We start from the raw sequence: 14133 nt of genomic DNA, 5'->3' as shown, positions 1-14133 counted from the left end.
TGGGGAGACTGAGGCTTGCTGGGATCACACTGCCAGCAGTCACGCAGAGTGAAGATTCAAATACCAGTCTGTCTGACTTTGAAAGCTGTGGCCGTGACAGCAGATTTCGTTGTAATGAGGTTTAGAGTGGATTTTCCTTCCTAGTAAATGGGTCGATTGGGATTTGTTCTTCATGTGGGTGAGCCCCCAGAGCATCCCAGTCTTCCAAGCAAAGGTTCCTCAAGGCTGAAGGGAGACGGGGCTCTCAGCCGGCATGGCACCCATTGTCTCCGGCAGGAAATCAGCTCCTTTTGTCCCAGACGGGGGTGGACACTCTCTCCCACTTCCCTAAAGCGCCCACTGGTGAAGCGTGGGCCCATGTAAAAGGCATCTTGGCCAGGGCTCATGGGGAAGAGCAGCTTCCGGCCAGGCAGCACTCAGTGCCCCTTGCAGGGCCTTGGGGCCTTCGACCCCGCTGACCGCTGACTGTGAGAACGCCTCTCTCCAGCCTCAGGAATACAGACCCGCCTCCCCTTGCCAGAGTCCTCCACTACCTTAAGTAACAGAATGAGAATGTTCAGTCTTGTCTCTCCTTTAGCAGATAAAAGAGGGGCACAAATTCTGCAGCCAAAATCCGGCCTAGTCTAGCTATCCCAGTGAAATAGACAGGCCGAGACAAGAGTGCTGCTTTGGATCAGAGTGCCCAGAAGAGCATAGTCCTCCCTCCACCTGGCCGACACCCAGCATCTCTGGGCCAGGGTCGGCCTCTGGGGGCCAAAGGGTCATTGGGACCCTTTGGGCTCCCAGGCCTGGCACACGATGGCCCCTCAAGCCATTGCAAGGGACACAAAGCTATAGGCGACGGCAAGGTCAAGGGTGGCCGCTGCTTGGGAGCGAGAGGGAAGGAGCAAAAGTGAGTCCTAAAAAGCTCGGCCATCTGGGACCTTCAGGGATGGGGCTGTCGGGACCTCGAGCTCTGGGACCTGCTGACTGCATGAACAAACTGGGCAGAGCCTGGCAGCGGGTGGGCAAAAGGACAACTGACTCACAAAGAAAATGCTCGATTTCAGGAAAGACGTGTTCTTTTCTTTTCTTTCCTTCCTTCTTTTCTTTCCTTTCTTTTCTTTTTCTTTTTTCTTTTTCTTTTCTTTCCTTTCTTTCTTTCTTTCCTTCCTTCCTTCCTTCTCTTTTCTTTTTCTTTCTTCCTTTCTTTTTTTTTTTTTTTTTTGATGGAGTTTCGCTCCTGTTGCCCAGGCTGCAGTGCAATGGCACAATCTTGGCTCACTGCAACCTCTGCCTCCCGGGTTCAAGTGATTCTCCTGTCTCAGCCTCCTGAGTAGCTGGGATTACAGGCATGCGCCACCACGCCCGGCCAATTTTTGTATTTTTAGTAGAGGCGGGGTTTTACCATGTTGGCCAGGCTATTCTCAAACTCCTGACCTCAAATGATCCATGTGCCTCAGCCTCCCAAAGTGCTGGGATTACAAGCATGAGCCACCATGCCCAGCCATGGAAATGCATTTTCTATCTAAAAAAAGTTAGCATTAGGTTAGAGAAAACTTTCGTTCTCTGGAAGATTCTCTCATGCCCCAGTGATGGCATAAGACCTCTTGATATGAGGGCTGCCATCTTTTCTGTGAGGCCGGCCTGCAGCCTCAGAGTGTCCAGCTGCAGCACCCCATGGTCACATCCATCTTGGTCCTGGATGACCACCTTCCAGTTGTAGCTGCAGCTCCCAGCTGTAGCACAGGGTGATGCTGAGCACAGGGAGAACGCAGCCTTGGCTGTTTTGAAGCTGAAAGGAAGCCACAATGCAGGGCAGCTGAAGGTCCTGCTCGGCCCACCACGTAGGGGACCTGCCAAGTACCATCTTCTGCCACTTGCTTTTCCCTGGACAGCAAGCCCTTCAGCACAGAGGCCACACGCTGCTCAGCTTGGTGGCTTTGCCACACCCTGTCCACGGGAGGCTCGCCTTAAAGGCCTGTTGACTGAGTGAAGATGAACCTGTCAGGCTTCAGGGGCTCAGGAGAGGATGAAGGACTCGGAAAGAAAGTCGCCCCTGAGTGGGACTAGGGGCTGCTTCTTTGGGAGCTGGGGGCTGTTGCGGCCACCTCGCTCTTCCCCGTGAGGTTTCTGATGGTGGCTCTAACCTGGCCGGGGAGAAAGACCTAGAAAATGCAAGTGTTCCAGGGAAGCAAACTGCCCAGGGTGGCTGCTCCCTATCGGGTCCTGGCCATGGACGGGAGGGTCCCCTCGGGGGTCAGGCCCTGACACCGCAGCCCCCCGACCCCACAGGCACTGCCTCCCTCCGGGATCCACATCTTCGCCTCTCAGCTCCACACACACCTGACTGGGAGAAAGGTGGTCACAGTGCTGGTCCGGGACGGCCGGGAGTGGGAGATCGTGAACCAGGACAATCACTACAGCCCTCACTTCCAGGTAGGAACCTGCGCCCCGCCCCCACACCCTGCCACCACACGACCTCCTGGGTCTACTGTTTCCTGACACCATAGGGATGGCTCCAGGCTGGCTGCTTTCTCCTGGGCCAGCCCCACCCGCCCCCCACCCATTTGGCCTGTGCTCCCCACTTGGGTGTCTGGTGTCTGATCGTAGGGAGGCCTCTGGCACATGGCAGATGGTGGTGGGATTCGGGAGACCCAGGCAGCCCTCTGGGCACATCAATCTTGGTCTTGGATAACCACCTTCTGGTTTGAATCTAATGCCCTCCCTGGCCAGAAGCCACACTTAGCGGGCCCTGGCTTCCACTGTAGAGGCTGGGGCAAAACGGACACCCCCAGAGATCAGGGAGGCCTGAGGGAGGACACAGTGGCCAGGGGTCTGGTCTGCAGCTCTCTGAGGTCTCCTCTCCCCCACCCCTCGGCTCTGCCTGCCCCAGGAGATCCGCATGTTGAAGAAGGTCGTGTCGGTCCATCCGGTGAGTGCCCAGCGGGAAGGCTGTCCCACTCACTGCCACCAGCTGGGGTGGCTGAGAGGGCTGGGGGGGTGCCACCAGAAGGAGAGGGACACAGAAAGTGATAGGGGGAGGGAGAGCCATCCAGGGCAGGGGGAGGGTGCCTGTGGGTGGCTCTGGGCTGGGCTACCTCATGGGGAGACTCACTCAGGAGTTCATGGAGAGACGTTGGAAAGGGTGGAGCAGACAGGACACTCCCAGGGGACGCGTGTCCGCAGTCTGATGGGCCGACCACAAACCCGAGAGTGTTTGGGGGAGATGAGGGCACTAAGGCAGGCAGTGGAGCCCTGATCCCACAGAAGGCCAAGCCCAGGCCTCGGTGGGGACTTGCCCAAGTCCTTTGAGATGTGTCATGGCCCACCAGCTGCACCCCCACTGGCCTGGGCCCTGGCCCTGTTGTGACCCACTGGGTCACAGGAGCTGATGGTTTATAACTTGCTCGGGAACACTCAGCCTGTGACCTTCGCACATGAATCTGCTGGGCTCCTTGTAGTGGACGACAGGGACTGTACCCCAGAGGTGCCGTGGCGTGCACAGTGGCGTGGTCCCATGAGGGCGGGGCCTCGAGCACCTGCCAACGCCAGGTGGCAGGTGCTGATGGTCACATTGGCTTTTCCTCAGGGAGATGTGCTCATCACCTCCTGCACGTACAACACGGAAGACCGGGAGCTGGCCACAGTGGTAAGTCACCCCCGCTTCCCCCTGCACCTGCCCAGGGCGAGTGTTCAGCCTGAGCCATCTGAGGAAGGACGACAGGTCTTGACTCCTCACTTAGGGCATGGGCTCATCCCCTCAATAAGCCAGTCGTTCTTAGCTCCCTGAACCACAGTGGCAGCATCACCAGGGAGCTTGGGATAAATGCAACCTCCTGGGTGCCACCCCAGGCCCACTGAGTCAGAGACACAGGCGGTGGCATCGGGCAATCCATGTTTTAACAAGCTCCCAGCGGATGTTGACCCCTGCTCAAGGTTGAGAAGCACTCACACCAAGAAGCTTCTCAGCACCCGGGGCTGGTGTGGGGAGAAGCTGTAGGACAAGAGGTTGACCTTTGCCCCGTGGAGCTCAAGGTGCACCAGGGAGATAGGCCTGGAGCACCTGCTGCTAACAACAAGCAAAGTTACAAAATAAAACTTTAAAAACCAGGTTGAGGAGGCAGAGGTGCAGGGACCTGGGAGGGCCTCGTCAGAAATGTGGCTGTCACATGGAGCCCAGGGGAGAGTGGAGGAGGTGAAGGAAGGCTCTGTGCAGGGGCTGCGTGCGGGAAGGCCCAGAGGACCAAGAACATTCTCAGGATGGAAAGGAGAGGAGGAGAGGGTGGAGACATGGGTGGGGGTCAGGCAGGATGAGCGTCAGCTGAGGATGCATTTTGGCTGGACTGCAGACAGTTCAAGGAGAATCTGCACTGGAGAGATCTGTTTTCAAGGCTGGGTATGCAGGCAGCACCAGGACACGGGCAGCCACGTGATGCATCACGCAGCGGGGCTGCTTCCGGGAGCCAAAGGGGATGCTGTTCACAATTACCTGGGTCCCAGGCACAAGCCAGGGCTGTCCTGGCAAATGGGCCACCTTGCCAGTGGATCTGTGCCAGCTGCTTCGGTAACCATGGTGGTCTCCAATAATTATCCTGTGAATTGTGTGGCTCAAGTGGAGCAGACCTGGGTTTACAGCTACCCTGACATCCCTCAGCGCCAGGAGCTCAGGTCCATGTCACAGCCCTATTCTTTGTGTTTTAATCCAACGTGGATTCACCTGATGTTTACTGAGCCCAGACTGCCAGTGGTTTATTTTATTTTATTTTATTTTATTTTTTTGAGACGGAGTCTCGCTCTGTCACCCAGGCTGTGTGTTCTCAGCTTGCTGCAACCTCCACCTCCTGAGTTCAAGCGCTTCTCCTGCCTCAGCCTCCTGAATAGCTGGGACTACAGGCACCCACCACCACGCCTGGCTAATTTTTGTATTTTTAGTAGAGATGGATTTTCACCATGTTGGCCAGGCTGGTCTCAAACTCCTCATGTAATCCCTCATGCTGGGATTACAGGCATGAGCCATAGCACCCAGCCAGTGTTTGTATTTTCACAGGTGAGACATAAAGGCTCAGAGAGGGCAGGCACTTGACCAAAGTCACACAGCTGATAGATGGCTGAGCTGGGATTTGACCCAGGGTCTTGTGCCTCACAGCTCTTACCACACCCTTCCTGTCTCCCTTGGATTTCAGGTGACAAAAGTGTCCTAGGTTCCTGATCACAAACTCAGGGTGGGGGCAGGACAGCTTTGTCAGTCCTTTATTCTCTCCAGAGGAGGTGCCCAGTATACCACAGCAGTGGCTGATGTCGGGTGCTTGCCACAGCTCAGCACTGCTCTAATAACTCATCCTAACCACACCAAGCCTTGCTGAGACCTCTGAGCAATCCCACCAGGAGATACAGTGAGGTCCAGCCACTCAGGCCACACAGCGAACAGGAGGTAGGGCTGGTATGGGTGCAGGTGCCAACCCCGACTGTGCCGCCTCTCGGCTAAGCACCTGTGCAGTGACTGAGTGGGCTCGCAAACAGAGGGTTCTGCAGGTGGAGCACCCCAGGCAAGTCCCCACCATCAGCCCCATTCTGCAGGCACGGCCCTGGGGCCAGGGATGGGAGGGTCTTGCCGGGCATCCAGCGAGGAGACTGCATGTTCCCTGCCCAACCTGGCTTCACGGCGGCGGAACTGACGCCACGTCCCAGGGCGTTCGGGGCTGCCAGGCCTGGTGAGCACCATGGACATCTCAGATGGCCGTTCTGCAGGTTGAGGCCCTCGGTGCCAGCGTCCCCGTGGGCAGTTCTGTGGCTTCCCTGGCCCATGCCCTCCTCTTGGCAGTGGCCACATCACAGCACCAGGTGGGATCAAAGGGGAGGGCAGCTCCCCAGGTGGACCTGAGCTTCTCACACTCTGAGAAGCCCTCACCTGCTGATCCAAGACACAGTGGCCTTTGAAATTCGATTTCCTTCCCCAGGGGAAAGAGGAGAACAGATTCTACACAGGGTTGGACTCAGTTCCCTTTTGATGTCTGTGGCGGCAGAGGGTGGGGAGGGACAGGAACTCACACAGGAGGGCAATCGTCCCGATCTGACGGGGGCGGGATGGATGAGAAAAGCTGGGAAAGGAGGAATCCGGCCCAGAGAACAATGCTGGCAAAAACCCGTCCTGGCCAACAGGTGCCAGGTTTCGTCTCTGGGCAGAACTGTCCCATGCTCTTTGTCTGCACGGGAGGAGGGGGTGGCAGCTGGTGTAAGTGCCACGCCGAGCTTTGCCCAGTCCCTTTGTTCTGCCATAGAGTAAAGATTGCCTTTCTTCCCCACCAGCCAGATGAAATCCCCAGGCCTACAGCAGCTTCACAAACAGCAGGGAGCCTGGAGGGGCAAGGGTGGCCAGGGCGTCATGTCCCGGCCCCTGACCTGCTGGGGTCTGAGCAGCTGCCGGGGGAGCTTTGCTCTCTCCAGCCCCAGCTCCTCCAAGCTGCTGCTGTTCTTCCTCCTATGGCTGAGGCTCCACGGTCACCAGCTCCAAGAGCAGCAACCCAGCGAGGGGCTTAAAGCTGGCAGTGGGGACTCAGAGGGTGCCTGCCCTGCCCCTCCCATGCGATGGCAGGCCGTAGGGTTGCCGTGAGAGGCTGGAGGTTGTCGCGGCCTCTAGTCACGGTCCTGTCTTCTAGAGTCCCTGCTCCCCTCAGAGCCACGTTGGAGAAATGACTGGTGGACGGTGCGGGGCTGCAGTGGAAAGGGCCTCCCTTGCAGTCCTTGGCTCCAGGCTCTCGCTGGAGGTCATGGGGACAGCTTCCAGACAACAGCCGGGAGGCTGGGTCCACTCAGGCTGTGCCACCGATGCTGTGGCCACCACGGGGCGTCCCCTTGCCTGCTCTGAGACTCAGTTTCTGTACCCATAAAATGGGCACAATAACACCCCATCCGCTTGTCCCGTTTCATTTTTCTTCACAGCAACATCAGTACCTGATATGAATTTCCTGGTTGACTCACTCACTGCCTGTCTCTCCTGCCAATGGTGGCAATTCCGTGAGGGCAGGGACTCGGTTCCCCAGAGCATGCCTGGCACGGTGCAGTGAACAGACGAGTGGACGCAGTGAACACGTGGGTGTGGCGAAGCTGCTGGATGGCAGCGTCTGCGTGGCATGGCCCGGGGTTGACGGGTCTTCTCCATCTTGCAGGGGGGCTTTGGGATCCTGGAGGAGATGTGTGTCAACTACGTGCACTACTACCCCCAGACGCAGCTGGAGCTCTGCAAGAGCGCTGTGGACGCCGGCTTCCTGCAGAAGTACTTCCACCTCATCAACAGGTGAGGGCTCCCTGCACAAGCTCCCTGCCCCCAGGGAACCCCGACACAGAACCTCAGGCCTGTTAGGCGGCTGGGCAGATTGGAGGAGTCCAGGCTAAGTTCTAGGAGCAGAGACCTGTGGCAGCATCACTCACCCCTCCCCTCACTCGTTTCCTGCTGAGTTTGGATTTGGCTTGAGAGCCTCCTCAACCCAGCCTGGAGCAGCCATTACCCACCCGCCAAGGTGACAGGAGAGGTGAGGCCGTTGCCGGTGAAGGCAGCATCTGGGGTGGCCTGGCGGAGGCAGTGGGGCTGGGGAGGAGGTGGCAGGACGGTCGCCCCAGGGACAGGACTCGAGCTGCAGGGAGGTGTTGCTGGTGCTCACTGGGCTCCCTGCCCGTCAGCTGCTCCCCAGCCTGGCTGTTCCTTGTCCCCACCAGGTTCAACAACGAGGACGTCTGCACCTGCCCTCAGGCGTCCGTGTCTCAGCAGTTCACCTCTGTTCCCTGGAACTCCTTCAACCGCGATGTACTGAAGGCCCTGTACAGCTTCGCGCCCATCTCCATGCACTGCAACAAGTCCTCAGCCGTCCGCTTCCAGGTGCGCTGCCATGGGCCCGGGTGGGGCATGCAGTCGGGCAGGCCTCATGGGGGGCCCCAGTGAGGGGTGATGGGCCTGCACTCCAAACTGCTGGCAAAAGCACTCGCACAAGACAATGAGAGCAAGTGCCAGGGGGTGACACATAGGCCTAGACAGACAGCCAGCCAGCAGAGAGAGGAGAGAGAGAGAGCACCAATAACGAGGCAAAGAAGGGAGGGCAGGCACCCTCTCTGGTGACACCTCCACACTGTACCGAATGCCAAATGCAGGTGGTGTGAGCAGGGCGCACTAACCTGCCTAAAAATAAAGCACCAGGGGAGGGGAAGGTAAGAAACGAACCAGTCTGTAGCTGCGAGCTGGTTTTTTCCTCCTTATCTGAGACCCACTGGTATTCGAAGGCATCTAATTTATCCTGAGCCCAGCGGGCTGTGGTCAGGAGCCCAGGGCCTATGCAGAGTTAGTCGCATAAGGTGCCGCAGCCTGGAGATCCAGGAAGATCCTTCCCAGAAGCATTTGGGAGCCAGATTAACTGCTAAGTCAAACATCCTCAGCACCAAGGGAAGGAAGGGCTAATACTGGCTTGCTGAGAATAGTGTGGGGTGGGCGTCTGATGGGGTTGAAAACTTGGCATTTGGTGTAGCCTTGAGGGGAAGAGATAGCTACAAAATATCAGAGCCTGCAGCCAGGGGCTCTGGTTGCTACATTGGGGTGGGCGTCTGATGGGGTTGAAAACTTGGCATTTGGTGTAGCCTTGAGGGGAAGAGATAGCTACAAAATATCAGAGCCTGCAGCCAGGGGCTCTGGTTGCTACATTAGGGTGAATGATTAAATGGGGTGGGGACAGAGGCGGGGAGAGGCCTGGATGACTCCCAGGTTCCTGACTAGGTGAATGGGAAGCCAGGGGAGGGGGCATTTACTGAGGTGAGGACCCCCAAAAAGCAACTTGGGGGAGAAGAGTGAGTTCAGTTTGAGACAAGCTGAGTTTGAGGGCAAGAATCCAAGAGGTGGCTGGGGAAGCAGCCACCCATCTTGCCCCTCCAGCCTCAGTTTACCTTCTGCCCCCTTCCTTGCAGGGTGAATGGAACCTGCAGCCCCTGCCCAAGGTCATCTCCACACTGGAAGAGCCCACCCCACAGTGCCCCACCAGCCAGGGCCAAAGCCCTGCTGGCCCCACCGTTGTCAGCATTGGTGGGGGCAAAGGCTGAGGGAGGACCTACTCCTCCATGCTGTCCCCGTGGGCTCACACCGGCACTGTGCACTCTACTCTGCGACGATCCCCATGGAACAGCCCTGCACGCCCAGGATGAAGGGGCCAGACCACGCCCCTGCCTGAGACCATGGTCCAATCCAGCCTTCTTCCCCCAGGGTCCCCTGCATGGCTGAGAGGGTGTGGGTGCCCTGTTGACCTACCCTGGACCGAGTGGACCGCGACCTCGTCCATTTAAACCCGGCTGACTCAGTGCAGGGACAGCCTGCACAGTGGTCCAGGGTCCAGCCCTCCGCCAGCCCTGTTCCACCTCACTGGGTGTGGCCAGGCTCCTGGGACAGGCACCATGCTGGGCCGGGGTGTGGAATCACCGGGAACGCCCCCGCCCCTCGCCCCGCCGCTCCCGGTGTGCAGCGGGTGCCGCTTAAACATTTCCCTGCTGAGTGGCTCGTGTTTCACAGTGGGCGGCTTCCCTGCGACGGAGGCAGGACCAGGCATTTAGCTAGTTAGAGACTCGCCTGGGAAATTGCTCCATTCCTGGGTAAACAGATATTTTCGCCCACCTAAAGGGAAGCCCTGACAACAACTATCACCCAAAGACGAGGCGGCAAAGATCCAGCGGGGCTTCTGGGCACCGGTTCCACGTGGGGTGGAATTATTAGCACCAGCTTGCTTCTCTGCCGGTGGGGCCAGCGCTGAACAGACCGGGGTGGAGTCGGGGCTGTGCTTTCTGCGTGGTTCTGCCACTTAGGGAGTGTGCCTTGGGCGGGCCATTTCACATTCCTGACCCTCACTTTTCTCATCTGTAAAACTGGGCTGATGCTGTGCGGGCTGATGAGCCAATAAAGCTCACACTTGGGCTGGCACCCACTGGAGGTGGGTATGTTTGCACTCCGGGCCGTCGCTCCAGGAGAGAGAAGCTTGCTCCAAGCCTCCTCCCTGTGCCAGGCGTGGTACCAAGTGCTTCCCCCTGAGCGTCCTGAAGCTGCCTCAGCTGGCCTGGGTGGGTCTCCCCTTCCTGCCCTCTGAGCTGCCTCTCAGGGACAAGTTCAGCTCTTTGATGGTTTCTGGAGACAGTAACAGATGCACCTGTGTTCAGCCACTTCAGCAAAACGCTGCCCAGCCTCCTAGGGAGATGGATGGGCCTCGGAGTCCCCTCGCATCAGCTAAGCAGCTGCTGCTTCTGCAAGGCACTTCATCTCAGAAGGGAACTCACGAGCCCAGGAGCTCTGCCTCACGTTGTATAAATCACAGCTTCTTGTGGTCCATAAGTCACAGGGCGCTAGTGCTGTGAAATGCCAGGCCCCAGCCTGGAGAGCCGCTCCGGCCCTCTGTCATCTTTACAGCCTGGGTGACAGTAGACACGGAGCAGGCCCAAGAAGCCTCTTCCCGCGATCACACCCAATTGCCAGCCCGGAGAAGGGTCCCAGGGTCCTGCCCAAACACCTGGGGGGCACTTGTAGCCTGCCGATCTCGGGCAGGGAAACTGAGACTCCCAGATAAGTACTTCACCTGGGGCCCAAGAGCAGCAGTGATTGGGAATCCTAGCCAGCTCTGGAACCTGCCACAGCGACAACCCCACCCCCACCTCACCCCCCACTCACTCTCAGGCTGGTTATCCTTTTCCTCTTGCAGAGACAGCAGCCGTGTCCCCTCCACCCTGCTCCAGCAGTACCCGCACCTCCTACACCCAGATGAGCGTAACCCCGTGGTTGCTGAGAGTTGCCACTTGCCCCACACTGAGGCTATGCACAGCCGTAGCAATCTCGTGAAGCCATGTAGTTTCTGTTTTCATTGATGGAGGAGGAAACTGAGGCTCAGAGACCTAAAGTTAGGTGCCAAGGTCACCCAGAGTAAGCCGGGGAGCTTGAAGTGTCCCCAGGTCTGACTCGAGTGTCTGAACGCTCAACCTCTGTTTGCTTACTTAGGAAACAGGAATTTCCCCAGGACCCTTGTGGGGGATTTTATCTAAAATAAGTTCCTTATTTGGAGGCTTAGGGGAAGTGCTTTGTTACCTGAAAATGACCTACATGCCCCAAGCCAAAGGGACTCTGGGCTTGCCCACCTTCCGAATGATTGGGGTGTGAGTCCAGCAGCCCAGGTTGCTATTCCTGCCCCTGCTGTGTGACCCTGAGTTAGTTAGTTACTTTCCTTCCCTAGGCTTGGGTCTCCCTATCTGCCCACTGAGGAGAGGGTTCCCCAGCCTCCCAGGGGGCAGGGACTGCTAGGGTGGCACAACCCCCCATCTGTGAGGTGCTCAGAGCCCTGGGGTGAGGAATGCTCATGCCCATCAGTGTTGAGAGAAGTGGGGCGGCCCCAGGCCCCAGCCAGCATAGGGGTGCCTGCCCGACTGGGTCCCAGAGCACACCAGGGCTGTGCTGTCTGGTGGCCGCTAGCCTCATGTGGCTACTTACGATTAATTTTAAATTAATTAAAATGATACAAGGTCGGGTGCTGTGGCTCATGCCTGTAATCCCAGCACTTTGGGAGGCTGAGATGCGAGGATCACTTGAGCCCAAGAGTTCAAGACCAGCCTGGGCAACATAGTGAAATCCTGTCTCTACAAAAAATACAATTAGGGCTGGGCGCGGTGGCTCACGCCTGTAATCCCAGCATTTTGGGAGACTGAGGCAGGCGGATCACCTGAGGTCGGTAGTTCGAGACCAGCCTGGCCAATATGGTGAAACCCCGTCTCTACTAAAGATACAAAAATTAGCCAGGCTGTGGTGGTGCACGTTTGTAATCCTAGCTATTTGGGAGGCTGAGGTGGGAGAATTGCTTGACCTGGGAGGTGGAGGTTGTAGTGAGCTGAGATCACACCACTATACTCCAGCTTGGGCAACGGAGTAAAACCCTGTCTCAAAAAAAAAAAAAAAAAAAATACAAAATGGAACCTTTCTGTGTCCCATTCACACCCCCAACTTTTCACATGGCCCAAGGCTGTTTCACTGCACCGTGTGGTATAGCGCTCTGCCGGTGACGATGTAGGCACTTTCTTTTTTTTTGTTTTTGAGATAGCGTTTCCCTCTTGTTGCCCAGGCTGGAGTGCAATGGCATAATCTCGGCTCACCACAACCTCCGCCTCCTGGGTTCAAGCAATTCTCCCACCTCAGCCTCCCAAGTATCTGGGATTACAGGCGTGTTTCACCACGCCCAGCTAATTTTGTGTTTTTAGTAGAGATGAGATTTCACCATATTGGTCAGGCTGGTCTCAAACTCCCAACCTCAGGTGATCCGTCCCCCTCGGCCTCCCAAAGTGCTGGGATTACAGGCGTCAGCCACTGCGCCCGGCCAGTGTAGGCACTTTCAAAACAGTTTGCTCAGAATTCCTGAGAGGCAGTACTCAGCCACAGTGAGCGTCATGGTATCAATATTTCCAGAAAAAAAATTTAAAAATAGCTACGAAACGGTGTTTTTAAAGTCGAGGTCTGGAAGACCTGGCTCGGGGTCTGGGAAGGTGGGTCTTTTGTGATGTGGTCCCCGGGCGGTGCACTTCGGAGCCATGGCGGGGCCAGGACCTCTGGCAGCCCAGGGATGGAGCCCACAGGTGATGAGCTTGGGAGGTGAGTTGTGGAGGCTGCGCTCACATCGATGCCCAGTGCCCTCCCCGAGGGGCCAGGTTCTCGCTCCACAGGGGCGGGGGAAGCACACAGGGGACAGGGAGGGGTGCTGGGTTCTCTCTCCTCCGGACAGGGAGGGCGGCCGGGTTCTCTCTCCTTGGGACAGGGAGCGCGGCCAGGTTCTCTCTCCTCGGGACAGGGTGGTGCCGCTGCGTGCGTTCCCCAGCTGCAGCCACGAGAAACAATTTGGAGCGGAACCTGGGCTCTGACCTCCCCTCATCCTCAGCCTTCCCCCAGGGATGGGCCGTGAAATGAATGTGGTCACCGGCCCAATCCAGGGGTCTATGGCCAAACCGCAGACCCGGAGGAAGCAGGCCAGGCCATCTGGGGAGCCGGCTCCCCTCCTCTCCTCCCCTGGCTCCCACAAAGCTGTCTCATCCAGAAGCCAGGCCCGCCTGTGAGCAAGGGGAGGCTGCAGGTGTTCCTTCAGCCTGAAGCGTGTGAAAGCCAACAGCCCCCACCCTGGTCTCCAGCCGCAGCCCCCTCCCCAGACTCAGGAGGCCAAACCCACTTTTCATAGCCATCTGTAACCCAAACGTCTGCCCACAGCTTTGTTCGAGCTCAGTACACAGTGGGCCGCGTGGCCTGGGAGCGTCCAGTGGCAGCTGGGGCCTGCCAGGACTGCTGCCCCCAGATCGCCGTTTGCTGTGTGTGTGGCTCTGTGGGGCCCCGGCTCCACAATACCCTCAAGCATCTGCCTCCCGCTCTTCCCAGATTGCAGGGCATGCCTGGCAAGACTGCGCAGTGCCGCTCTGACGGGCCTGATCTGAACCTGGGCTCGGGGGGACAAGGGAGGGGACTGAGCACGTGGGATGGACAGAGATGCACACCCCTCCCAGGCAGGAGAGGCAGAGCTGCTTCTGACACACAGGCAGTTATCGGGGGGAAGAGAAGGTGGGCAGAGGAGCCACCCCATCTCAAGGCAGCGTGCAGGGCAGAGCCTAAGAGAGGGTCCTCCTGCAAGGGCCAGACAAGGAGGAGGGCATGGGCAGGAACCGCATCCAAATCAACAGCAAAGACAAAGGTCACCTAGAAAGGGGGACTCCACCAGACTCTTACCCAGCAGCACGTCCCTCCTGCCTGGGCCTGGTGAGCGAGGGGCTCAAGGGGAAACTGAGGCAGGAGCTGGCACTTCTGTGTGGGTGAGGAGGGCACCAATCTGAGGCCCCGCCCGCTCCCTGCTTCGGCTCCTCTGTGTTCCCCGGCTGCCGACTCTCAGGAGGCTTTGCCACCTGAAGAACAGGGAGGTCGAGCAAGGTAAGAAGAGCTTTCCAGCTCCTGTTCCGACCTGAGAGCCGAGAGGCACCATCCTGAAGAATGGCCTTGGTCCCAGGCCTCCATGTGCGCTGTGGCAGACAATGCCAGTTGATCACCTCTCTTTCCTGACCCAGACACAGCCTCATGCTCTTCAGCCAAGTGCCCCAGGGAAGCCCGCCACCGATCAGTCAAGC

General features: G+C 58.0%; 2 protein-coding genes across 12 annotated transcripts in view; one reads left to right on the top strand and one right to left on the bottom strand.

The window, feature by feature from the left end:
- Positions 1 to 9928, top strand: part of DBH (dopamine beta-hydroxylase) — a 24173-nt gene extending 14245 nt beyond the window's left edge. The window contains exons 7-12 of the mRNA XM_520341.8: positions 2275 to 2418; positions 2876 to 2914; positions 3572 to 3631; positions 7149 to 7276; positions 7696 to 7855; positions 8929 to 9928. Coding sequence (XP_520341.2) covers positions 2275 to 2418; positions 2876 to 2914; positions 3572 to 3631; positions 7149 to 7276; positions 7696 to 7855; positions 8929 to 9060 — 663 coding nt within the window. The 3' untranslated portion in view covers positions 9061 to 9928. The remainder of the gene's footprint in view (positions 1 to 2274; positions 2419 to 2875; positions 2915 to 3571; positions 3632 to 7148; positions 7277 to 7695; positions 7856 to 8928) is intronic.
- Positions 5218 to 14133, bottom strand: part of SARDH (sarcosine dehydrogenase) — an 86458-nt gene continuing 77542 nt past the window's right edge. For 6 of the 11 annotated variants that reach the window (XR_001721071.4, XR_008537191.2, XR_010148552.1 and 3 more), the window contains one exon: positions 5218 to 14133. Coding sequence is in view for 1 of the 11 variants with exons in the window: in XM_016962022.4 (XP_016817511.2) it covers positions 14128 to 14133 (6 nt within the window). In the remaining 10 variants the exon portion in view is untranslated. The other 5 variants (XR_008537193.2, XR_008537195.2, XR_008537192.2 and 2 more) reach the window with 5 other exon arrangements.

The sequence above is a fragment of the Pan troglodytes genome, chromosome 11 (assembly GCF_028858775.2).
Source record: "Pan troglodytes isolate AG18354 chromosome 11, NHGRI_mPanTro3-v2.0_pri, whole genome shotgun sequence".
NCBI lineage: Eukaryota > Metazoa > Chordata > Mammalia > Primates > Hominidae > Pan > Pan troglodytes.
Note: the sequence above shows the minus strand (reverse complement) of the source record. Positions and strands in the feature narration are given on the sequence as shown.